Source organism: Falco punctatus (genome assembly GCF_963210335.1).
Source record: "Falco punctatus genome assembly, chromosome: 22".
Lineage (NCBI taxonomy): Eukaryota > Metazoa > Chordata > Aves > Falconiformes > Falconidae > Falco > Falco punctatus.
The window spans coordinates 118572-144482 of NC_137602.1; the positions used below are offsets into that span (position 1 = coordinate 118572).

Consider the following 25911-nt stretch of genomic DNA (forward strand, 5'->3'; position numbering starts at 1 on the left):
GTGTTTCGTGCAGCTTCTGCACGAGTTGGTTGTGTTTCGTGCAGCTTCTGCACGAGTTGGTTGTGTTTCGTGCAGCTGGTGCATGAGTTGGTTGCGTTTGATGCAGCTGCTGCACGAGTTGGTTGCGTTTGATGCAGCTGGTGCATGAGTTGGTTGCTTTTGATGCAGCTGCTGCACGAGTTGGTTGTGTTTCATGCAGCTGCTGCACGAGTTGGTTGCGTTTCATGCAGCTGCTGCACGAGTTGGTTGTGTTTCGTGCAGCTGCTGCACGAGTTGGTTGCGTTTCATGCAGCTGCTGCACGAGTTGGTTGCGTTTGATGCAGCTGCTGCACGAGTTGGTTGCGTTTGATGCAGCTGCTGCACGAGTTGGTTGCGTTTGATGCAGCTGCTGCATGAGCATCGCTCCGCTGGAAGTCAGAAACCCCACTGCTTGTTAAGGAAAGCAGCCTGAAGCCTGCAGGGACATGTGCCACCTCTCACAGGTACGCTTATCGGGATGCCGCGGCTCCTGGCACCGCAGCACTTCGGCAGCGTGCCATTCGTAATTGGCCCCTTTTTGCTATTTTTAGCACCGGTGCCTTAGATCGCTGGCTTCTAACGCGGAGGCTTGTGGAGCTTTGGGCAGCCCCTTCTCCCTCTGTTTTAGCAGCAAGTGCATTAACAGAACATTGTGAAGAGGGTTTTACACAGGCATGCAAGTCTACATACCTTTTTTTCTCCTTTTTTTTCTTTTTGTTCTCCCTCTCTCTCTTTTCCCCTTCCTTTTTTTCTTCCCCCCCCCCCCCCCCTTTTTCTTTTTCTTTTTTTTCCTTCTCTTTTTCTCTCTGGCAGAAGAAGAGTTAATGGCTGGTTGCAGCAAGCTGTCCTTTAGGAAGGGAGCAAGCAGCAGGCAATGCGATACCTGCTTGGGATGAGTTTTATTCTATATGTTCCATCTCTCTCTGTATCCATACTGCAAAGCCTTGATGAAATTCACGGGTTTGTGGACTTCCCACCCTTAGCGATCTAAATCATTGCAGACCAGAGGGCAGAAAGTGCTGTGGTTCCCTAAGGTTTTGTGCTTCCAGAAGCTTCCCCATGCAATATGCACCCCTGAGGCTGACACTTGCATGAGCTTGGAGGCTGGTGTGCGGTGAGACGTGAAACCGGCGGAACCAAGGGGCTGACAGGGGGCTGCAGGGTGGTGAGGAGCTGGTGGAGGTGGGTCACCTCAACAGCTGAATGTGAGCAGGGGGAGAGCAAGAGCTGCAACAGCATCTGCTGAGCGTGGTCTGCAAGGAGGAAGGCGGAATATCCATCTACCCACCACCTCCCAGAGCATCTTCCGCCATTCGATACCTCTCAAAGCAATTTGTGGTTTCCCACGTGTGGCGGGATGCTGGAAGGGGGTTCGGAAGGAGGAGAGGTCAGAACTAGACCTCTGGTGTGTTTTATGCTGGTCCAAGCAACGAAGGGTTTAGGTGAGGCGTGGCGTGGCAGCCCACAGCTTCCAGGTTGGTTGGAAAGCTCTTCTAGAAGGCGTCACAGTTCGTTGCGACAACAGGAGACTAAATTAACTGTAGAAATTAGGACCGTGCTCAAGTGACCAGGTCAGGGAAGGCTGCAGAGCGTGCAGGGACGGGTCTTTGTCTATCTGAATGCTCAGTGTTAAACATCCGAAGGGCAATTAACCATGCCGCAGTTATTATCTGTCCGTATCAGAATGAAGTCCTACGTGATGGAGGCTGAAGACCCTTGACTCACCTTCCCATCCTCTCCACCCGGAGAAGGATGTTTTATGGCATTTTAATGTTGCGGAGGTTCAAGTATGTCTAGAAGCTATCCACGAAAGGTCTGCTCAGGCCCTTCTAACAAGATTTCAGTTTAAGCAGCAAAAGTTCCCCTTTTCGGTGTCGTAAAGAGCCATTTGTGTTTTTATAGTCTTGTAAAATGTGTCACCAGATTGCTTCAAGACTATCCTAAAATAAAAATTCCAAGAACATCTTTGGGGAGTTGAGAGAGTCTAAAAGCTGTGGCTGCAGTTTGGTACACGGTGTTTGCAGAGAAGAGTCCTCCACTTCCATCATGCCTTTCTTCCTAAATTTCCAGGTGCTTAAAGACCATTTTTTTTGCTTTGATATAAGGCCACGATGTTTCCATCCTCCTGGTGGGAAGTTCTAACCAGGAGCCGTTTTCTAATACCAAGCTGCAAACTTTGGGGGTTTCTGCTGGCATTGATCCACCATACCCAACGGGGGCCAAGGACCTGTTCCATCAGGGATCTAATTTGCCTTTCCCGAGTAAGAAGGTGTGACCTAAACTCTACAGCATTTTCCTACTGGGATCATCACGCCTTTCCCTTGAAGGAATGTTTTTGAGCATCGTAACAAATCAAAGAATCAACCTCCGAGAAAAACGCGCGTTCATCTTAAATTCACCGTCCCATCGGAACAATGTGCTTTATGTGTTTCCTTTTTTTTTTTTTTTTTTTTTTTAATGTGTCAAAGGGGGGATGTTAAGGGTTGGATAATCCCCAACAGTCCTTGCACAAGTGGGAATTCTCTGCAATTTCCTGGATGCTGGAAGAGCATCACCTGCAGCGTGAAGTTCAGATCGGCCAACGGCGCAACTCTTTTGTGTACCAAACTCCCCGGTACAAGAAGCAGCAGGCGGTGAAACCAGCAAGGTAAAACGGATGTGTAAAATCAGTGGGGCTCAGTAGTGAGGTGTGTTGCAATTCATAATAGATCTTCCAATCAAGAATGAATGCTTCTAATTACTAATATTGGCTTGTGTTTGAGCGTAGCCTCCGTGAAGGATACACAGCATCGCTAAGAATAGATCATTTATCGGTGCGGTAGCTCTGAAGCAGCATTACCTCCAGGCTGCCTGCACCAGAAGCTGCTCTGTCCTTAAATAAAAAACGTCAATATATATAATTCCCCCTCTGCTTTTCGTCAAGTACATCTTCAGGAGACCTTGGACCATTCATCAAAACCCGCAGGAGCTATTTCAGTTTCCTCATTTCTATCGGCGTCCTGGCTGCCTCGACCAGTAGATTAAATGGCTCCAGCTCAGGATTTTCCGTGGGGGGATAAAAGATCAGCAGAGCTCATTGTGACCCTCGGAGGAAGGAAGGAGATGGAGGGAGGGAGTGCAGGTAGTCACACGATAAATCCACGAAGCGTTTAACCTTTTGGTGGTAATTCCTTCTGTACCTTCCTCGGGATACGGTACGGACTAAAGCTTAGGAAACGGAACAGAATCCAGCTTTGGTTTGGGATTTTTTTTTTGCGGGGGGACAAACCCAAGGGCAATGAAGCAGCCCAACAACAAAACAAACAAACAAACAAAAATTATTTTGGGGTCTGCTGATACAGATGGCTGAAATAAGTGAGACAAAAAAAAAAAAAAAAGTGGTGAAAGTTCTTGCGGTGCTTTTACTTCTGGTTTTCCTGTTCCGCACCACTGCAGTGCGAGTTAGAAATGTGATTTTTTATGTGTTATAAATATAATTCCCCGGTGCCATCGACTGGAGGAGGGGTAGGCAACAACCATGCGCAGGTGGGTATTGTTTGTGCCACCTTACGATGAGAAAGGAAAAGGCAAACACGTTCCCTGCATAGCTGACGTGTCTGAGAAATAATGCGAAATAATGAGAAAAAAAGAAAAAAGAATAAATATTCTATGTTTCGTTATATTTAATAGTCAATGATTTGATTTTCCTGTTATGCTGTGAACTAAATTAGAAAAAAAAAATTTAAAAAAATGACCACCAAACCCTGCTAGTATTAATATTAATTATCGTGGTGATTTGGGCGAGCAGATTTGCAGCTCCTCTGCTTTATGCCCAAGCGTATCCAGAGAGGTATTTCTTGGAAATTTAAAAATTTTAATTTTAAATTAAAAAAAAAAAAGGTGATGGGGGGGGAATTAGCAAGGCACTTCTTGGACACTTGTTGGATGTGTTTCTTTTTCTTGCTCATTTACAGGTGGGGCAAGCGTCCCCAAATTAAGCGCATTATGACTTGCTGGTGAATTAAATAGACTTTATTTCCAACGTGGTGGTTAATTCTGGATCAGAAAAGGGCAACGATAAAGCCTCCCTCAAGAAAAAGCTGCTTCTTTTTTTTTTTTTTTTTTTTCCTTCTGTGGATGCAGATGGCGAGCACCTGCCTCGTGCGATGAGCAGGTTGTCACGGCAGTACGACAATCAAAAAAACCATGGAAAAATGTGGAAAAACAGCAGGAGGGCACATCTTGGAAGAGGCAGAGATGGAGGGGGTGGCTGCGTTAGCCACGCCACATCTGGGTGTGGAGTGGTTGGGGGCTGCGCTCTACACGGGAGTCAGGAACCCCATTCGGTGGGGGACGAGCTGAAAAAACACGGAGGTAGCTGCATCCCTGAAACACCACCGAACGATGCAGGTGGATGCCGAATAGACGCAGCGTAAACGGGGATAGGCTGGAAACCACAGATCCGAATATATTTTGCTGATAACAGCAGTCAGATGAATAGTGGGGTGCAAGGGAAGGAAGCGGGTTATGCTGAAATAAATGTGTTGCATCGAAGAAAGGCGCCGTTCCCTTGCAAAGGCACTTGATAAAGGACCAGTTTTTTGGGGTTTTTTTTGAAGATGGAATTTCTTCCTTAAAGCTGGTGAAATAGTATCTTTACGCATCATTGTTCACACCGTGTTTGTGTTTTGCAGAGGGTAAAAAATCTCTATACCGTGGTACCGACTTAAAGCTGTCAAAAAATCTGTTCTATCTACAGCAGAGGCAACTGGAACTCTTCCCAGCGGAACACCATTAACAGGCCAGGAGCTGGGAATAGTTGGGACTCAATATCCTTTCCTTTAAATATCATTTCAACTACAAACGGCAACCGGTGGTAACCTAGAAGTAGGAAAATAGCAAAGCCCCCTGTGTCTCTGCACGCACCTTGAACCTGACCCCCTGTTGTAGGTCCCTTCCAACTGGAACTGCTCCATTCTGTAGGTCTTGATTACTTTGGAATTAAATGCCTTCCTCAACCGATGATTTTTTTTGCGCAAACTTCAAGCTGCGGATGGTAATTGAGGAGATGAGTCAAGAAGCAACAGTTCAGAGAAGTTTCCCCACCCCCATGTCCTACATCTGTGTCTTTTAAGTGTGAAATACGTTTCTTTGACTGCCTTCTGTTGAGGTGGAGGGTATTAAACTGTCCTTAAAAATATTGCTGTATTATCAGGCCATCAGGTGTGTTCCTGACGTGGTTTTTAGGCTTTTAACACGAATCCAGAGCAGTGGCGGTTAACTCCCTCGCACGCGGCTTTTCTTTACGAGTCACAATTCCCTTGCAACGCGTCACGTAGTTTGTAAGAGCAATCGCACCCTGTTCGTGGTTGGCTGTAAAATCATTAATTTTAGTGCCGTGGTCTCACGTTAGTAGCATTTAATTATTTTTTAACGGAGTAGTGGTTTAAGGGAAGTGGGTTTGTACTGGTTTCTTACAGCCCAGGTGGCAGTTAATCCACTAAAATGGTATTAATATTTGCTAATGACAAAATGAAGGAATTGCAATGTTGCACAGCAGCCTGGTTTCAGATAATTGCACATCCCTTGATCGTTTGTACCTAACAGGAGTGAAGAGATGGACGCATTAGAAGCGAGGAGGGTTTGGAGTGCAGGATGGAGTGGTGGCAGAGATGGGTTTCTTTCAAAAAGGCGAATATTTGAAAGATGAAGCTTGTAGTGGACCATATTAAATATTATGAAAAACGATCAGGAAGCAAGAAATTACTAAGGGGATGCTCGTTAGGAAAAATCATAAGCATAAAGTGAACTAGCTTTGTGCAACACTCTACCATAGGACCCTCACACCGTGCTCTAACCATTCAGAAGTTTTGGAGATGGTTTGGTTTATGGCTTTTTCATTATTTTTTTTGAATTTTTCTCTTTTTCATTTGTTTTCTCTTTTTTCATTTATTTTTTACAAAATTCTTCGCAGTCATTTGATCAGAATTGCATTCAAGATTGACCTCTAATAAGACAACACGTAGCACTGGTTAAAAGGTTTAGACCGAGTTTCATGCTCTGCGAATTGAAATAATAATAATGTGTAAGCAGTGGGTTGATTTAAATAACCTTTTTCCCCTTCTGTGGAGCTCTAAATTTGATCTAACCAAACTAATTTCCAGGCTTTGCAACTGTCATGCCGCAATTCTGGATCTTAAAGATCCGTCAGCCCGTAGAAGAGCTCTGGCTCGTGGAAATCATTAAAGTAAAACAAAACAACAACAACAAAAAACAAAACAAAACAAAAAACAAAAAAAACAAAAAAACAAAAAAAAAAAAAAAAACACAAAACAACCCACAAACCTACCGTAAGGATCTTTTGCACCCCTGTAATCAAAGGCTTTGGTGGTCTCTTTTACAAATAGCTGACTCAGCAGATTTTGCTGTTGACCCTTGCTTTGTGCTACACCCAGAACCTCACCTTATGCCATGTTTCTTGCCCTCAGGGGTGGTGGTCGACTGGTTTTGCACCGCGTTTACGTGCTGCATGAAGGAATTGTGACATCAAAGTCACCAGCTGTGATCTCTCGTGCGCTGCAGCTTGCGCGTGACGCGAAGCCACGTGTGCTTGCCTGCAGAAACACCACACCCCTTTAGTTAGGAGTAGGATTGGCCAGCTGAAGTTTGGAAATACCAGGACACTCACACGGAACACATAGTTTCCGTATGTTGTAGACTGGGAGGTTTAGCTTTCCTGGTTGCTCAAGTCGCCACGCTTCAAGCTTAGCAATTTTCCAGCCAGCTGGAGGTAAAATAAGAATGAAAATCTACCCTTGGTATAGCAGGCAAGCATTTCCGAGACAATGGGAAAGAACTTGGCATAGGCAAGATTTCACAGAGGTAATTTCATTGACCAAAGCCATGTGCAATTATGAAATTTATTTTTCTGAAGCTGCTACCTGTGCCACACAGAAAAAAAAAAAAAAAAAGAAAAGAAAAGAAAAAAACAATATATACCTGCTTCTCTGAGCGTGGCTTTGCTTTTCAAAAATGCCTTTGAAGGTATTTCTCCTCCTTATTAGAAGTTTTAGATCTTTGCCACCTCCTGAGAAAAAAAACCAAAACCTTGTCCTTATAACACCCATTTCTGCAAAGAGCTCAGTCCTCGGAGGGGCACAGTGAGCTGGAGGGGTACGCCAAAAAAGCTGTCGGACATCAGTAATGGCAAAAAAAATAATGAGGGGAGCATAATCGCGAAGTAATGGAGCGATGCGCTGGTGAAATAAGGTTCTGGCCCCAGCGAACGGTGAGATCTGCATAAAGAAAGTGACGTAGACTGTGCTTTTAACCTAAAAAATCTTGTATATTTATTTGCTTTCCCCACCCCCGTCGCATTCCTCTCACTAAGTAGCGGCTTCACATTCTTGCTTTGTTCCACCCAGTTGGTTGTGAAGAGCCGCCAGGAAGTAGCGGTAACCCCGTCGTCCGCATCCCAGAGCAGCAGTAGTGATGGAGCCGTGCCTCACGGTCCGAAGGGATGCTGTGGGCGGGGGCGAGCAGAGCCAAACCAGCACGGGACGCAAAGCTCTTAGCTCTAAACCCATCCAAATTAACATCAGTCATTTCCTTGTGTTCCCACAGGTGGACCCATAATGAAAACTTCAATGTAAACCTATTTCTAACACCGAATTAAAATATATTTACATGGATTTCTTCTTTTTTTTTTTTTTTTTTTCTTCCTCCCCCCCCCCTCCTTTAGGTCTGTTATTTTTCTTACGATGGAAAGGCTGGTTGTCTATCTACTGGTAATTAGCACAGCTGTGAAGGCCATGATGTGTCCCAAAAGATGCATGTGTCAAAACCTGTCTCCATCCTTCACAATTCTCTGTACGAAGACGGGGCTCCTCTTTGTGCCCCCCAGTATCGACAGGAGAACGGCAGAGCTAAGGTTGATGGATAACTTTATCACGACGCTTAGGAGGAAAGATTTTGCAAATATGACGAATCTAATTCATTTGACGCTGTCAAGGAATACAATAAGTCAAATCATGCCTTACGCATTTTTTGATCTTAAAGGTCTTCACGCCTTGCACTTGGATAGTAATAGGCTGACTTACATCAACGAAGACCATTTCAAAGGTTTAATTAACCTCCGGCATTTAATACTCAGTAACAATCAATTAAACTATATTTCTCCCGGGTCATTGGACGACTTCATTGAGACGATTGAAGATCTGGACCTGTCCTACAACAACCTCGTGAATGTTCCTTGGGAAACAATTGCCAAACTTTCTAACGTCAATACGGTCAGTTTGGATCATAATCTCATTGAGTTTGTGCCGGAGGGAATCTTCTCAAACCTTCACAAGCTTGCCCGTCTGGACATGACCTCCAACAAGCTGAAAAAGATCCCTCCCGATCCTTTGTTTTCCAGAATACCGGTGTACGCCAAGTCCAAAGGGTCGCCGCTGTCGTCCCTGGTGCTGAGCTTCGGGGGGAACCCTTTGCACTGCAACTGCGAACTGGTGTGGCTGAGGCGTCTCACCAGAGAAGATGACCTAGAGACCTGCGCCTCCCCACCAGAACTGATGGGCAAATACTTCTGGTCGATTAAAGAGGAGGAGTTTGTCTGCGAACCCCCGATGATAACGCACCGAACCCCCAAACTCACGGCGACGGAAGGCCAAAGCATCTCGTTGAAGTGTAAAGCGGTTGGAGATCCGGATCCCTACGTCCGATGGATCTCACCCGACGGGAAGCTGGTCTCTAACACATCTAGGACGGTTTCTTATGAGAACGGTACTCTGGATATTTTGGTGACTTCTTTGACCGACAAGGGCACGTTTACCTGCATAGCATCGAACGCTGCGGGAGAGTCGACGGCGCCGGTCGAGCTCCTCGTTGCCCCATACCCTAACCTCGCCAACAGCACCAACTGCGACAAAGACGCGGAGCCTGGCCCTTCAGATATCCTCATCTCTGCCAAGTCCAGCTTTCCAAACGAAACGAAGGCTCAGCAAGAGAAGGCGGTCGTGGTGGCTGAGCTGACGTCGTCCTCCGCCCTCATCCAGTGGCCTTCTCAGCATCACCTCCCTGGGATCCGAATGTACCAGATCCAGTATAACAGCTCTGCCGACGACATCCTAGTGTACAGGTAACGCTGCTCGTGTACCTGCGCTCGTGCCCCTCTGAAGTAGCTGGTGGAAGTAAAGGAGAAAGGGTAGCATCGCTTGATATCCTCCGCGTAACGGAGGGGATGAGGGAGCAGTCGTTGCCGGAGACTTTGCTTGTTCAACTCCCCTTGTTGAGGAGTTACGCCGTTAAAACTAATAACTGCGCTGCCTCTCGAGGGTCTCTAAACTCTTTACAGATGTAATTAAGTTTCATAGTCCGGTTTAATGGACCAAGTGAAGCTGATGAGCAATCTCTTAGTTGTTAACATGGAAGGAAATTGAGATGGAGATTTTAGTTACCTTTTATGCCGATTGAGAGTAATTATTTTGCTTTAAAAATATGGGGAAGAGAGAAAAAAAAGTCAGGATGCCCAAAGTTACGAGGTGCCCAAAGCAACAGGGACACGGCCGTACGGCGTCCTACTGACCCTTTGCCCCCACGTGCCTCCTTTTCCCCGTTTTTGTGGTGTCCTGAGGATAAAACTCGCCGGTATGAGCTGGACACCGCACAGAAAGCTTTAGGTTATGCAATTTGTGCGTGTTTCGCATTTAATTGGTAAAATTTACTTGGGGGATAACTCTTGGATAGCAAGTCTCAATGGACAGCATGCAGATTTATAGCCATTTATAGCCGTTTATAGTGATTTATAGCATTTTATAGCCGCTGCCCTGCGCAGGGGTGGCTGAGTTCTTGATTATCTGCCTTTCTGTTTCTAGGCTTTGATTAGTGATTAACAGGGGGGTAGAAGGGATAGGGATGGGCGGAATGACTTTAAAGCAGGAGCAAGCATTTGATTCAGATGAAATGTTTCGTGGTTGTGTGCTTCAGGAGGATGATAACCTCTCCAAGCTGAGTGATTTTTATTTTTTTTTTTTTTTTTTAATGTAACACCATGGTTGGCACTGAAGCTTGGAGCAAGCGAAAGGAGAATGACACTTGATAACTAAAGAAATACACCTAAAAGCCAGGGTTGGAACATACTGCTTTAGTAAGCAGCCCCCTAAGGAAAGGGACGCAGGATAGTTGTTCTGCTGCGGTTCCTGTTTCAAATGCCTACCACTACGAGCAAATTCTTGTAAATAAATTTTTTTAAAAATAAATAAATAAATAAATAAAAATGGAACCGGGTATGAAAATTGTGTGAAGTCCTGGAAATAGACATTTCGCTTCCCAGTCACTTGGGATTTTCAGGAGCCTCATGTTAAAACGCCCATCCCCAGAGTCTCTCTGAGGAAGGATGCCATCCATCCTCCCGTTGTCACGGCTACGAGCTAGCGAGGAAGCAGGAGGACCGGGCGAGGGTAAGCAAGGGTCTCTTAAGGAGGGGGTGGGAGGATGCCTTGTTGGTATCTGATGGGGTTGGTGAGGAGCTGGCTGGAAGATGAGGCCTCGTTTCGTTGTCAGCTGCGAGAACATTTGTGACATCGCTGTTTGGAAGGAGTGCAGAGTTGTGAAACGAAGGGAAACGTGAAGCAGAGACGTCTCTGTCACTGTGGCTGGGGTTTCTAGAGGGATTTTATCCCATTTTCCCACTAGGAAGTAAAGCAAAGCAAGCCAGGAGAAGCAGCTAGAGCCAGCGGGTGCATTGCAGGCACGGCCAGTAGTGCAAGAGAGTTCTTTAATGGGATTTTTCACCCTCTGCCGTAACAGCTGGTCAGCCGACTTGGCAGCCTTCGTGCAATTGCAGCAATTCATTCTCCATGAGTTTTAAACTTTCCAGAGCCTCTAAAAATAAATGAGTGACTCATATGGTGGCTGGTTAATAAATCTGTACAGAATTGAGTCAACTGCTGCTGCTTCTGCTGAATGGCCTTGCTCCCGAAGAAGAGCTATGGGGATAAAAATGGGGAAAAATACTCCGTCTGCGTGCCCCTTTCTTGGCTTAACCGAGAGGCTCAGGTTGGTAGCAAAACCCTAAAATACTTCATGTTTCAAATCACCGAGCAGCAATTTCAAATAATGCAGTGTAGTAGGATAACGAGCCTCTCAAAGATGAAAATTTATGGTTCTTGTTCAGTTCCCACCAGCAGGTAATCATCAAATACAGATCCTTAATGGAGGCTCTGCACTATAGCGAGAGGAATGATAATTGGGCAGCAATTATGCGTTTGGGGTTATCCGAACGACTGCTACCGCTGCCAATGTTGGAGTGGCTGGAGCGCTCCTGGTGAACCAGGAGCCCCCAGATGTGTTTGCCGACCCTTGGCATGGTCCAGAGCCCCCCTCGGCCCCCGTGGTTCTGGTTGTGGCCCATGAACATCTGTATCACGGAGTCAGCCTGTTGATACGTGCAGATGTAAACAGATGCGTCGCAGCATCCCCAGTGGTGGCAGCGCTTCGGTGCTGCCAAAGGAGTTTTACAGAAGGTGAAAAGCTTCCTGCTACCCGGAGCACGCTGCGCAATTTATTTCTGGCAGATGATAGCTCGCTGCCTGGGAAAAGTACGAAGCGGTGCGGGATGCATCAGAAACCTGTCGCTTCTGTCAAGTTGAGTGGTACCATGGCAAGAGCAGTTGCTATGGCAACTCCGCTTTATCTTGAGGATTTAAGTTCCTCCTTTGACTCCTTTATTTTTCCTCACCTTTCCATTTCCCTCGCCCCCTGGATAGGTTGTTGTAGGTAAGTGCACTGTAATCGAAGCCCTAAACAGGGGGGAGATAATCTTCCTCCTTGTTTTCCCTTTGGACTGTGATCAAATTATCCGTCCGTGTACACGAGAGCAACGTATGCGCCCTGCACACGGCGATGCCGTCGGCATACACCGGCGCGTAAGTGCACCAGCATCGCGCCTCGTGTTCCCACTTTGGGACAGCCACAACACGCAGCCACACGGCATTTTTTCCGGTGGTGAATATGGAAAAAGGAAAGCAGGAGCTGCGCTCCTGGCTCCGCCAGTTATTGCAGCCTCAGGGGGAGTCGCATCACTCCTCTCTTTCTGTGAAATGGAAACTATCGCACTGACCCATCTCCTGGGAGGGAGGTGAGCAAAACCAAAGGCAGACATTAGTTATGGAGAAAACCAATTGCAGGAGAGCGAAGTGTCTGGCAAGACGAGTAGCAGCAAGCCAGGATCGGCGTGTTAAGGTGCAGGTAGCAATTTGCGGCGAGCATCAATATTGAAAGTAAGAGCCTTGTTTGTTTTCAGAAGCGAGGTCGGAAACCCTTCTTGTACAGCCACGTATAGAAGCGAGTCGAGAATCATAATAGCCACTCCGTGCCGCTTTTCACTCTCTGAGATATAAATGGATCTGTATTCTTTAAACAGCTTACGGTCTCGACGCTGATTACGGTTCCTGTGCAATCTGGACTTCGCAATGCTGTAATTTTCATTTAACTCTTGTCGCTCAAGTGTCCTGCCCAGGTTTCTAGTGCTAGTCTCAGGGAAGAGAGATCAGCAGGACTGACCTTTTGGTACTAAAATCGCAGTGACAAAATATTATACGAGCTTCAAAAGCAGTAATTAATCAGGGAGAGCAGCCACGCGATTTTATTGCTGCTTTGTCACAATGCCCACACACGTTTGCGTGCGTACGTAGGGATGAAAATGCAGCTCTTTTTGTATGCTGATGTAGTCCATATGTATATTTATGAAAAGGGCTCCTGGCTTTAGGTTACGCAGTAAAAGGTTCATCAAAGGACCCTGGGCCACCTTTCCTTTGTAGCCTCCCTCTGTGCAAGAGAGAAGTGGGGCAGCCACCGATACTCGAAATCCCCGGGAGGGAAGTGCAGATGCTCCTGTTCTGTCCGCTGATGCTTCTTCAAATAAAAAAAAAAAAAAAGGGGTGGGGGGTGCGGATGGAGATTCTGTATGTCTGAGCTAGGCTGGATAAGCTTCAATTTTGTTTGTACCGCACTTGATATAAGCAGCAGATTACTAATGCTTCATAACAACCCGATTGATGCCCTCGTCAATTAGAAGCTGGATCCCATAACATCAAAGGCAATAGTCTCCTAAGCATCGAATTTAGTCTTTCATAGCTAGCGATCATCTAACTTTAATTAGCTGCAACTACACGCTATAAATTAGAAGATGAGTATTTAATAGTGATGCTTCTCTATAGATAATTGAGAGACTATATATCGCATAAAACTGCTGATAATACGTCCTTGTTTTTGCCATGTTGAGAAAAAAACTCCGCAATTGAGAGGCAGCCGGCTTTTGCGGCGGAGCACAAAGTACCGTTGTTTAAAGGCCAGAGCTGTCACTCTTGGGGAAAAGGTGATATATTTGCCAGATCAATATAGCAATGATTGCATCTGTTGCGTGAAAAAGCAGTTGGAATCAGCCACGCTACGTCTGCTCAAAAATTCTTAAATTAGCGCAGTGCAGCGCAACGGAAAGCCTCAGCACCGCGCTAGATTGCGAACGGTGAGGTTTGAATGAGGTTTTGTAGCTCCTCACCCGTCAGGCACGTGCCGTTAAGACTTTTTGGGTTCCCTTTCGGGGTGCCCTGGAGACACCGGACCCCCCCTCCCCACGTGCAGCGGACAGAGGGTCTGGGGTCCTGTGGGCGGTGCGACACGCCGCTCAACTGATGGAGGCGCCGCAGCAGCCGTGGTGGTTTGGGAGGACGTCGGGATTGCCACGGTTATCTGGGCGGTCTGGACAATGGCCATGTCGGCGTTTCCTAGCGTCCCCCCAAAAAGGAGGATATGCCGGTGGAAGTCCAGTAACGTGGGAGCCATCCAACACCTGGAAATAGAAAGGAACAAGTGACTCGTCACTCTTTGGCTTGAATTTTGGTAGCTTTTTCCCTTTACCTGGCAGCGTCGCGGTTGTCACGGCAGTTTCCAGGCTCCTTCAGGGAGCTTCTCCTTGGAAACCTCTTCTTCAGGTTTCCCTTTATGGGGAAAAGCCTTATGTTCTTCTTATGGTTGGCTCTGTGCTGAGGTAATCGGGATTACCCTCACAAAGCCAGGCTCCTCCGCTGCCGTTCCCCTCCTCCCCGTCATCTCCGCTAACGCTGCTGCCCACCTGACGGCTGCTGCAGCTGCGTCGCGGCTTGTAGAAATGAGACCTTGCAGCTGCAAACGATGGATGGGAGCAGTCGCATCATGGAGAGATCATTCAAACGTGAAGCAACCGTCTCTTGCTTCCCAAATGTTTCAAGATGCTGTGCTTTTTTTGGAGGAGGAAAGCATCCCCGCTTCCTTTTTTACTCTTGATGCAGAAGTATGATTTTTTTTTAATTTTATTTTTTTTTTTTTTTTTAGTATGAATGAGAATCAATAGCTGTCATTGCTCCCATCGAAAATTTTGGCAGGATTTGTCTGAAAGCTGTATAAATAAGCAACCTGCCATCAGTGCTTCATGACTGTCTGTATCTTCTGGTGCGTGGTCATTTCATTTCCAGGCTGTAGCATCAACCATGTAAAAATAATTCTTTGGAAAAACGCAGCCAGCAGCCTGAGCTCAGTAATGGCTTAGGATTTGATGCTTAGAATGGTCTTTGTTGTTGTTGTTGTTGTTGTTGATTTTACCTCCACAGATGCCACAGATCATCCTTGGGTCTCTCTCTGTGAAAAGAACAGACTCTACCGATGGCTTTTTAATCCCTTTAATCAGCACAGGGGTTTGTGGACAGGATCTGTGCCAAAAGACCTCCTGCCCCAGGGGTCCCCCCAACGCCTCGAACTCCCCATCCCTCCCTCTGCCCCCAACTCTTCTCCTCCCAGTTGAAATGGCAGAAAAGAAATTCTCTTTCTCAGACCGTCAGAATGGTGGCGTGGGATTGGGGGCAGAGGAGTTGGCCAGAGTAAAAGCCATTAATTTGAGCCCGTCTGGCCGCAGTATTACGTTGTCTTCTGGGCAGCATCGTTATCAATTAGAGTCCAGACAAAAGACTCCGTCTCTGTTTTGAGCGGCTCGGTTTATTGTGTCGTCGTTGACAACGTTGCTAGGAAATATTTCCAATCCCACAAAAGGATGTTTTGTCAGAAGTTCTCGTGAGCAGATTTCACAGTTGGGTTTTCACCAAGGGGCTTTGCTCGGCGCTGGCTGCCTGCAGATGGCACGGGTTATGGTTGAGGGGTGTCAACTCCAAAACCAGTCACGTTAGCGCCGTTGGTTTAAATCTGACAGTTACCATTCTGGTATCGAGCCCTTTGAATGATGGTGGTCACGGGCCAACGCCAAGCACATGGAGACCTGGTGACTTTAGGGGTGTAAGAGAAGAGGCGGTGGGCTTTCAGCTACTAAAAGATTTGTTGGAATTGTGACTAAAATCCACGCTTTCCGTAGCTTTTATAGGTAATAGGAAACCAGCTCCTGATGAAACTAATGTAAACTAAGAGGGCTTTTTGAGAGAAAACAAAACAAAACCTGCTGGGCAGTTCTTGTGAAATTTTCAAGAAACAACATTTCTTGAAAAATTTTAAAAAGACCAAAAGCCCCCAAAAGAATAGCAAAGAAAAAAGGGTTTTGCATCCCCGGAGATCTGGGAATCTCCTGGCAGACATGGTTTTATGGTCTCTGTACCGCTATTGTGAAATGTCTTCCATGCAAACTAATTATTTAAGTAAATGACTTTGCTGCAAGCTCCGAGATGAAATAATCCCACTGAGGGGCTGATAAGCTTTACCCTGCTTAGGATCAGGGAGCCCCCGTATCCTGGCCACTTGGGGCTGTCGGGGATCATACGGCATCCCGAAGGCATTCCGTTAACAAACCTAGGATCTAGTAAATGGCGCTTAAACCATTCCTAGGTCACGCTGAGCGCTGGTGGAGACGTTTGGTCTGAAGGTGCCGTTCTCTAAGCGTCGAGGTAAGGAAGCCCGTATACGCCGTTCTTGGGCTACGGGAGCCACCACTCAGTGATTGCTCTTACTGGTCACCTCATTATGAGGCACTGAGCATCACGGAGCTGTTAGAAGATGGAAATCAGGTTGATTTGTAGTTCCAAAAGGTCTGAATTTGCCTTTTTCCCCTTCGTCTTCCAAACGCGCTTCCCGCGGGTGTAAAATTACTACAACGCATTTTTAAAGCATTTAGTTTTATCCTGTGGGTTCTGGCAGAACGATGGAGCTTTCCAATGATCCACTTGCACCCCACGTCTGTCCGCGTGCCTTCTGGCCTTTCCTACGCATCCTCCTCGCCGCTCACCACTAAAGACCTGCCTTTCTTACAACTGCTGCAACTCCAGCTTGCGCTAATTGGTGGAGTTGATTGGATTTAACCGCTATTGGGTCATTCACGGCATCGCTGAAATAAAGTAAATAAGGGATAGGGAAGACTCCGCTGTAGAAGCAAGTGTTCCGTAGGCACGAGAGAGAAGACACGCAGAGGTTAACTACTGCCACGGCTATAGGCAGATTGCCTACTCGGTGGTGAGCTGTCCCTACTCATCCGCAGAGGTTTCCTTGAAACTTCCTAAATATGCCACCACAGCTACCTTTTTCCCGGGAGACACGTCTGTGAGTAACTGCTTAGGCAGCGAGGAAACCTTATCTCCTGCCTTATCAAGCCTCGGCGCTTCTCCTTATTCACAGAGCTGAAAATAGCCGCCTATTACCAGAAGAGCTGATAGAAATCAAACGTCTATTCGGTCTCCCTGAACATTTGCACGGAAGATTTGCACGGGGGATGGGAAAAGCCTTCGTTTAGAACCTCCTCTTCTGGATGACAGCTACTGTAAAAATATTTCAGCAATAGCTGGGAATACAGCATATGCCGTTCACGATAATTTAGTCAAATTTCAGGACCGAACTCTCCGTTGAATAATCCTGGCAATCACGCGACGCGGAAAGCTGTTCGGAAGAAGAACGGTGAGCATCAAAGGCTGCTGAATAAGGCAAATAATACGGCCGTTCAGCTAGGCAAATGAATCTTTGTGTAGTTTCCTCTCCAAAGCCTGTTTTTCCTGCAGTAAAAATCACGTTAGCCTCCAAACCCAGCACGCAGCCACGTTCCGGGGTGGGGGGTCGTGATGCTGCTGTTATAAATTGAGGCTGGGGCAATGGTTTAGGAAATTCAGATGGGTCATTCGGGGACAAATACCTACTGGGAGGGTCATTTACTGCTGGGGGTCTCCTCCTTCAGTGGTTCTATGAACCTGTGATGATGCACGTACATCAGCAAGGGAGCGGTTTTGTTTTTTCACGGCCACAGACGTTCAGTTGTTATAAATGAAGTGGTAGCAGCTGTGTGTTTGGAGGACTTTTGTTTGAAGGCGTAGCTCTTCTTTCCAGTCTGAGCATCGTATAGCCCTTAGTCCCACGGATGACCGCTCCAATAAGTGGTACGACAAGGGGTTGGCCTTCACCACCACCCCACCATCACCTTTGTGGCCAGGAGAAGGCCACATGCCCACCACTATAAATAGATGCAGTTGCACTAACTCCTCTGCGATGGTGCTACTTTACTCCAGTGAGGAATCCGAGCCCAACGTACGGAGAGCGGGGTCTGCAAGGAGGCGGGGTGATCCGTACGGTCCTGTCTGTGGGAATCTGTAACACAGCCCATAGCTCTCCTTTTGGGATCCTTCTCATCTGTTGGTGTAGTACCGGTGCTACTTTGTGATACAGGGATATTTGGCATTGACAGGGAGCAATCGCAGCGTTAGGGTCACATCGAGGTAAGGAAGCCCGTATACGCCGTTATTGGGCTACGGAAGGGACCACTCGGTGATTGCTCTTACTGGTCACCTCATTATGAGACACTGAGCATCACGGAGCTGTTAGAAGATGGAAATCAGGTTAATCTGTAGGTCAAAAGGTCTGAATTTGCCTTTTTCCCCTTTGTCTTCCAAATGCGCTTCCCGTGGGTGTCAAATTACTAAAATGCATTTTCAAAGTGTTTAGTTTTATCCTGTTCTGCCATTTAAGTTCTTAAGCATGTTGCTTCAGTTCCTTGATGGAAAGGCTGAGCGTATTCCATTCTGCACGGGGCATGTGATGCCCTTTTATGCTGGAACTTACACGGAGGTTTAAGGCAACGCAGATAAAAACAGTAGATGAGGTGCAATCGTCCCCACGCCGGCCATCGGTGAGCGTGCGCGCTCTAGTCCACGTTTGTCAGTAATGGCCAGAGGTACTGCCGTGGGTAAAATACTTCCAGCCCTCCCAAGGAACCGAGGGAACGCTAGCGTTTCTCCACTTGTTCGTGTTGCCGCGTTCACCACCTGCTCCGTTATGTTTCCTTACGGTGGCGGCGCTAGTCAAGAGCTCTCCTTAGGCTCGGTCAACTCGGATGCTCACTGTGCTCATTTTCTCTTCCAGGATGATTCCAGCTGCTAGTAAATCCTTCTTCTTGACTGATCTGGTTGCAGGACGTGAGTACGACCTCTGTGTCCTTGCTGTTTATGACGATGGATTGACGTCTCTGACGGCAACCAGAGTGATCGGGTGCGTGCAGTTCACAACGCAGGAGGAATACAAACAGTGCCGATCCCTTCACGCGCAGTTCCTGGGAGGAACCATGATCATCATTATCGGGGGGATCATTGTGGCCTCAGTTCTTGTTTTCATCTTCATCCTCCTCATGAAATACAAAGTCTACAACAACCACCACAAAAACAAAACGACAAAAGTGAACAATGTCTGCTCTCAAACCAACGGGAGCCAGAGTGGCTCGATGGCTCGATCCACTTCGAAACTTGCAGAGAGACGGGAAAGTTTGCACCAGGAATGCTCGGGCTCTTCTGTCAAAGGCAAAACTGTTGTAGATTTGGATTGTGAAAAAGTGACTCCAACCAACACAACCTTTTTAACAACTGATGCGTTATCTTAATGGCCATTTGATGGAACAGGACACACCAAGGTGGTATTGCTTGAAACATTTTAATGCGAGTGGTTGTATTTTAAGCTTCACTACTATTGTCTATTTTTAAGATCAGATGGTTTAAAAAATATTTTTTTAATCTGTATACAGTTCTTGCATTCTTAACTATTTTGTTTCAATATATTAAATATGAGTGTGTGATTTACAAGATTTTTTTACTGGTTCTTTTATAGCATACACCTCTGGTATCAAGGCAGCAGCACAGCTAAATTCTACTAGGTTTGTCTTTGGTGAAATGCACTATTTTTTTTCCTTTGGTTTCCAACCAGCAGCAAAATTGTACTCTCAGGATCCTCAGACTTCCTTTCTCACGGCAGAGTCACTCAGCGGCTTAAACCACTCACCTCTTCAAGGAATGATTTGTCGTCAGAAGTTACTAGTTTCTCACTAACTGAGTTTGGGGGTTTTCTTGCCATAGGTATGTCGTGTACACGCTTCTCAAAAAAGAAGTAAAATTAGCAGAGGTTCCCCATAGAGAAAGAAAAAACAAAGATACTCTTCAAAAAAAAAAAAAAAAGGGGGGAGAGAAAATTGAAATAGTTTAGCGTATTCTCTCGGTTATTCAGCAGCACAGAAATATGAACTGGCGGCATTTGCTTTGCAACGGCTGTTGTAAGTTGAGCCTGTGCCTTTGAGAAACCTCCTCTCGTTCTCGGCGGTCGGATTTTGGCTGGGGAGGAAGAATGCCGGGGTTTGTTCTTTCGAAATTGTAAAACTTCACAAACAGAATGTGTTTCACCACGCGCGTTTCTGCTGTGCCGAAAACCATCGCCTCCCCTCCGCGAGCGTACCGCTGAAGGGTTGGTTTTGTTGGTTGGTTTTGGGTTTTTGGTTTGTTTTTTCTTTTGTTGTTGTTGTGAAATTTGTCGATGGAGGACCCACAGATTAAAGCTTCCGTGTCCTGGAGCACATTGCACTATCTCACTGTGACCCTGCATCTTCAGATGGCTTTTATATCCTGGTCTCTTAATTCCTGTAATAATGCATGAAGTGTAATGTAAGTGGCTGACCGATGAAATGATGTGAATGTGTCTGGTCGAGTAATTTTAACGCATCGTATCGCATTAACGAAATGTTCCTTTCGTTCCAAGGGATACTGCCAGATCAAGATGGGCTCAAAGTTTAGCTTTTGAAATAATTTTTTTTACCTACGAGGAGCTAGCGGCCTCGACTAAACAAAATGTCCCCTTTGCTATCCTCCTTGCCTGGTGATGATTTTTTTTTTTTTTTTTTTGCGTTGCTACTTGGCTTCAAAATTTAAACGAGAGAAAACAGGAATACCTTTTCTTAAACCTCAAGCAATGGAACGTGAAAGCGGTTGACCCTGCAAGCCAAGCAACCAGCTTGTGCCTTTTTAAAAGGTGACCGCGTCGCGACTTAGCAATTAACAGAAGGGAAAAAAAAAAAATTTCCTAAGCTTGTCCCTCTGACGGAGTCAAAATGTTTCTCTTCCTGTTTGGATATGGATGGACGGACCAAGTTGCCTGGCGGTGAGCCAAAAGCTGTTGGAACGACGCAGCAGTTGAGCGCTGTCTTTTAATAGAGTGGCTTTTACTAATCGCTGAGGTACGAGGCGGGTTTTTTTGGATGTTTCTGAAATGCGCAGATTGGCCGAGTCCTCTGTTCTGTCGTGGTTTTCCAACATAAACGGAGGAAAAGGTAAATTGAGGGATTTCCTTCCCAGGTATATCGGTGGCGGTGAGGTAAGACTATGCAGCTATGCTCATGTTTGCTTAAAAGAAAAAAAGAAAATCAAAATCTGCGCGTGCCACTGTGCAAATGGATGCTCGGTGTTCCATAGGTGATGGTGACGGGGGTCTGCGCTTCCCGAGATTTTCCTCTGGCTTCTGTCTGCCTTCCAGGGATGCAGATAGCGCTGCCATTCCTCAGGTACAACCGCCCGCGGTCACGGATTCAGGATCCTCTTGTCACCGCCGCTTCTTCCAGAAGAGCCAATTAATCCGTTTTTCAGCCCGCCACAAAATCCGAGTCTGGAATTTGAAGGTGGTTTTCCTAACGAGCGCAGCCCGATTGCTACGAGCGGCTCGACCCACCTGTAAAATGTTGTAAAAATCCGTTGATTAGTAATAAACCCAAACTGGTCGGTTTGCTGCTTCGTGGCAGTCACGCGCCCAAGGCGGGTATGGCCACCTCCGTTGGGGGCCCTGGGCCTACAGGCCGCAGCGGTGCCTTGGTCCGCTCCGCAGCTGCCGTCCTGTCGCCTTCTGGGCTTCTCCATCTTTCCGTGAGGGGAAAAGCGTCGAACCGGCATGAGCAGCACCGGTGGCATCCCTGCCTGCGCGTCAGGGCGGCGGATCGAAGCGTTTCACCCTTGGAAATGGAACCGGGGCCTAGCACGGCCCTCCGTGTTGCTTCAGGAGGTTGAACGTGGCGGAGAACGAGGGTTAAATCCCCATGTCGCCGTTCCGAGTTCCTAGAAGCATAAAATGGTGGAAAGCAGCCGGCCGACGCTTCTGAGGTGTTTATTCCTTCAGGAAGATGATGGAGGGGGGGAAATGAGGGAGCAGCAGCCAGGCGGGGGGGGGCGAGGGCCGCGCTCGGCCTCTGTGAGGTGAAGATGGCGCCCAGCGGGGCCCAGCGCGGCGCTGGGGGCACTGGGGACGTGCCAGCAGCCGTTGGTGCCATGTCGACCCGTCGGAGCTAGTGCTGGTGGCTCAGCGTGGCCCCTCCGTGGAGGCAGCCCCCCCCCAAAGCCTGAGGGATGCTGGAGGAGCCCCCCACCCCACCCCGAGGGGCGCCATGGTGGCGCGGTCACCCTGGGGCACCTTCAGAGCTCTGGCTGGGGGGAACTGGGATGAACTGGGGGCAGGACGGGGAGGAGGCGGATAAGGACTAGCTGTCCTGGAAATTCGGGGTGGGGGTGACTCTCTTTTTGCCATGGGATGCCCTCAAGACTCACGTTGTCCCCCCCAGTCCCCTCAAGCCTGGAGCCCCCCGTGTGCCCACCACCCCTCTGCTGTCCTGGGGCTGCCTCAGCTTGCGCTGGTTGCGCCCCCAAGACCCCACAGATGTGCTCTAGGTGCCTCAGTTTACCTCCCGGTCCCCGCAGCGCCCCTCCACCGGGCTCCTTGCACCCTCAGGGACCATTGTGCACGCAAGCCCAGCTGGCCACCAGCCCAGTTGGCCACTGCTGGGGCCAGGGGAGGGTTCCAGGGCATGATCCGACGCCGAGATCCATCCATTTGTCCTGGAGCTGCCTTAGGCTCTCTCTGGTCCACTCAGGACCCCCCCCCCACGAGGCTCTCATTGCACCCCAGACCCCTCTGCAGGGTTCTAGCACCCCAAGGCAACGTGACCCTGGAGCTGCGTCCTTGCTCCCCGTCCTCAAGGAGCCCCCAAGGGCTCTCCCCACATCCAGGGGGATGGAGGGTTCTCGGCAACATCAACCTGGAGCTGTGTCCTTGCTCCCCGTCCTCAAGAAGCCCCCAAGGGCTCTCCTCACCCTCAAGGAACCCCCAAGGGCTCTCCTCACCCTCAAGAAGCCCCCAAGGGCTCTCCTCACCCTCAAGGAACCCCCAAGGGCTCTCCTCACCCTCAAGGAGCCCCCCAAGGGCTCTCCTCACCCTCAAGGAGCCCCCCAAGGGCTCTGAGCCCCACATCCAGGGGGATGGAGGGCTCTCAGCAACATCAACCTGGAGCTGCATCCTTGCTCCCCGTCCTCAAGGAACCCCGAAGGGCTCTCCTCACCCTCAAGGAGCCCCCCAAGGGCTCTCCCCACATCCAGGGGGATGGAGGGCTCTCAGCAACATCAACCTGGAGCTGCATCCTTGCTCCCCGTCCTCAAGGAACCCCCAAGGGCTCTCCTCACCCTCAAGGAACCCCCAAGGGCTCTCCTCACCCTCAAGGAACCCCCAAGGGCTCTCCCCACATCCAGCGGGATGGAGGGTTCTCAGCAATGTGACCCTGGAGGGGGGCGTGCAGCCCAGCCGGCAGGGTAGGGGGCTGCGCCGCCAGCATGCTGGGGGGCAGGGGGTCCAACCAGGCTCTGTGCTGCTTGCTGGGCAGCTCCTGATGGACTGCAGCCAGGAGAAGCCGGCTGAGATCCGCAGCGGTGATTGGGGAGCACGGACTGCAGGGGGTGCCTGGGGGGGGGGGGGGGGGGGGGGGGGGTCTCCGCAGGTGCGGGGGTTCATCCCGGCTCCGTTTCTTTCCTTCAGACCCCGGAGGACACCAGCGGTGGCTCCATCCTGCTCAGCCCACCTCCATCCTGAGCACCCCCCCAAGGATGCGGTGAGCGTGGCGACGCACCCCGCCATCGCCCGGCAGAGGTGCAGCTCTCCTCCGGGAAAAGTCTGGAATTCCAGAAAGCTGGAAAAAGGAGCCTGAACCCAGGGGGTCCTTCGTGAGCCGCGAGGAGAGGGGATGGGATGGGATGGGTGGTCCCAGCTCCAGCCTTCCCGCGGGTCCCCCAGCATCCCGGTGGATGCACAAGCGCCAAGCGGAGCACAGAAGAGTTAAGGGGGCCAGAGGGACCCTGATCAGGGGGTCCCCATCCATGTCACCCCCCGAAGCCTGATCAGGGTGACCCCACCTGTGTCACACACAGCCCCCTCCCCCCCGCCACAGAGGATGGAGACCACCAGGCGTAGCCAAAGGCTCTTTACTCCCCAAAAAAGCCAACACCGTGGGGTGACACCCACCGTCACCAGGCGGGGGGAGGGGGGGGGGACAAGGGGACACGACACCGTGGGGTGGGGGGCACCCCAGTGCCTTGCTCGGACAAAGCGGGGGGCGGACGGGTGGGCAGCCGAGGAGGTGGCTTGCCAGCAAGGGGGACCCACACGTCCGAGCGGCTGGGGAGGGGGGGAGGGGCAGTGCCAGCTCAGGGCCCCCCACATCTTCAGGGCCCCCCACATCTTCAGGGCCCCCCCCCGCCTCAGACCTTCTTCCGCTGTGGCCGCACCCTGGGGAAGAGCTGGGGGAGGGGAAGAGTGTTAGAGGGAGGGGGTGGGGTGGCCGTGGGTGCTGTGGGACCCCTCTGGGGCCCCGGATCCCCTGCCACGGCCGTGGGTTCTGTGGGTGCTCCCCTAGGTGGCTGCGGGACCCCCAGAGGGATGTGGGTGCTGGGGAGGGGAGGGGATGTGGGGGCTGTGGGACCCCCCTGGGGCTGTGGGGGGGCTGTGGGACCCCCTGAGGGATGGGGGTGCTGGGGGGGGGGGCTGTGGGACCCCCTTGGGATGTGGGGGGGCTGTGGGACCCCATGAGGGATGGGGGGGCTGGGGGGGGGGGGCTGTGGGGGCTGTGGGACCCCCTTGGGCTGTGGGGGGGCTGTGGGACCCCATGAGGGATGGGGGGGCTGGGGGGGGGGGGGGGCTGTGGGTGCTGTGGGACCCCCCTGGGGCTGTGGGGGGGCTGTGGGACCCCCTGAGGGATGGGGGGGCTGTGGGACCGCCCTGAGGGATGGGGGGGCTGTGGGACCCCCCTGGGGCTGTGGGGGGGCTGTGGGACCCCCTGAGGGCTGTGGGTGCTGTGGGACCCCCCTGGGGCTGTGGGGGGGCTGTGGGACCCCCTGAGGGCTGTGGGTGCCGGGGGTGCCCCCCTGGGGCTGTGGGGGGGCTGTGGGACCCCCCTGGGGCTGTTGGGGGGCTGTGGGACCCCCCCTGAGGGGTGTGGGTGCTGGGGGTGCCCCCCTGGGGCTGAGGAGGGGGGCTCTGGGTGCTGTGGGACCCCCCTGGGGCTGTGGGACCCCCTGAGGGATGGGGGTGCTGGGGGTGTCAGCCTGGGGCTGGGGGGGGGGGGGGGCCTGGGGGTGCTGTGAGCACTGTGGGGGGGCTGTGGGACCCTCTGAGGGATGGGGGTGGGGTGCTGGGGGTGCCCCCCTGGGGCTGTGGGGGGGCTGTGGGACCCCCCTGGGGCTGTGGGGGGGCTGTGGGACCCCCTGAGGGCTGTGGGGGGGCTGTGGGACCCCCCTGGGGCTGTGGGGGGGCTGTGGGACCCCCTGAGGGCTGTGGGTGCCGGGGGTGCCCCCCTGGGGCTGTGGGGGGGCTGTGGGACCCCCTGAGGGCTGTGGGTGCTGTGGGACCCCCCTGGGGCTGTGGGGGGGCTGTGGGACCCCCTGAGGGCTGTGGGTGCCGGGGGTGCCCCCCTGGGGCTGTGGGGGGGCTGTGGGACCCCCTGAGGGCTGTGGGTGCCGGGGGTGCCCCCCCGGGGCTGTGGGGGGGCTGTGGGACCCCCTGAGGGCTGTGGGTGCCGGGGGTGCCCCCCCGGTGCCGTTGGGGGGCTGTGGGCGCTGTGGAACCCCCCCCCGGGCCCGTGGGCGCTGCGAGACCCCTCGGCTCACCCCAAAATAGTTGCGGGGGACGTAGCCCTCGTGGCCGTAGAGGGACCCCCACCACCAGTCGAGCTCCTCCGGGGGCTGGCGGCGCAGCACGGTGACGGGCTCGCCCTCGCGGAAGGACAGCTCGTCCCCGAACTCGGCGCTGTAGTCCCACAGCGCGTAGACCACCCCGCTGTTCAGCACCCCCATGCTCTGCTCCACCTCTGGGGGACGCGGGGGGTCAGCACCCCCGACCCCCCGGCACCCCCCGGCCGGCCGCACCCCAAACCCTGAACCGCCCCAGCACCCAGTACACATAACCTGCCCGGTAACCCCTCCCAGTACACGTGTCTCCTCTCCCAGTACACATAACCTGCCCAGTAACCCCTCCCAGTACACATAACCTGCCCAGTAACCCCTCCCAGTACACGTGTCTCCTCTCCCAGTACCCGTAACCTGCCCAGTAACCCCTCCCAGTACACGTATCTCCTCTCCCAGTACCCGTAACCTTCCCAGTAACCCCTCCCAGTACACATAACCTGCCCAGTAACCCCTGCCAGTACACATATCTCCTCTCCCAGTACCCATAACCCGCCCAGTAACCCCTCCCAGTACACGTATCTCCTCTCCCAGTACACATAACCTACCCGGTAACCCCTCCCAGTACACATAACCTGCCCAGTAACCCCTCCCAGTACACGTA

At 50.7% G+C, this 25911-nt stretch overlaps 2 protein-coding genes across 6 annotated transcripts in view; one reads left to right on the top strand and one right to left on the bottom strand.

Annotated features, from left to right (window-relative positions):
* The window catches only part of LOC308056028 (leucine-rich repeat and fibronectin type III domain-containing protein 1-like protein), a 57168-nt gene extending 34127 nt beyond the window's left edge, over positions 1-23041 (top strand). For 3 of the 5 annotated variants that reach the window (XM_080370789.1, XM_080370788.1, XM_080370787.1), the window contains 2 exons: positions 7739-9133; positions 18370-23041. In XM_080370789.1, the coding sequence (XP_080226915.1) occupies positions 7758-9133; positions 18370-18880 (1887 nt within the window). In that variant the 5' untranslated portion in view covers positions 7739-7757 and the 3' untranslated portion in view covers positions 18881-23041. Of the gene's footprint in view, positions 1-2; positions 483-7738; positions 9134-18369 lie in introns of those variants that run through there. The other 2 variants (XM_080370790.1, XM_080370791.1) reach the window with 2 other exon arrangements.
* Positions 23042-23046: 5 nt separating this feature from the next.
* LOC308056029 (relA-associated inhibitor-like) lies at positions 23047-25529 on the bottom strand. Its single transcript, XM_080370792.1, has 2 exons — positions 25233-25529; positions 23047-23867 (listed from the first exon to the last, which is right to left on the bottom strand). Exons 1-2 carry the CDS (start codon positions 25524-25526, stop codon positions 23829-23831), a joined length of 333 nt encoding a protein of 110 aa, XP_080226918.1. The 5' UTR covers positions 25527-25529; the 3' UTR covers positions 23047-23828.
* Positions 25530-25911: the final 382 nt, after the last annotated feature.

What these genes read in the sequence shown, in the direction of transcription:
- LOC308056029 (XM_080370792.1), bottom strand. Translation starts at nt 25,526, where the DNA reads ATGTGTACTGGGTGCTGGGGCGGTTCAGGGTTTGGGGTGCGGCCGGCC. An exon ending in TCCCCCGCAACTATTTTGGG is followed by an intron (nt 23,868 to 25,232) that starts GTGAGCCGAGGG and finishes CCCCTCCCCCAG; the next exon opens with CTCTTCCCCAGGGTGCGGCC.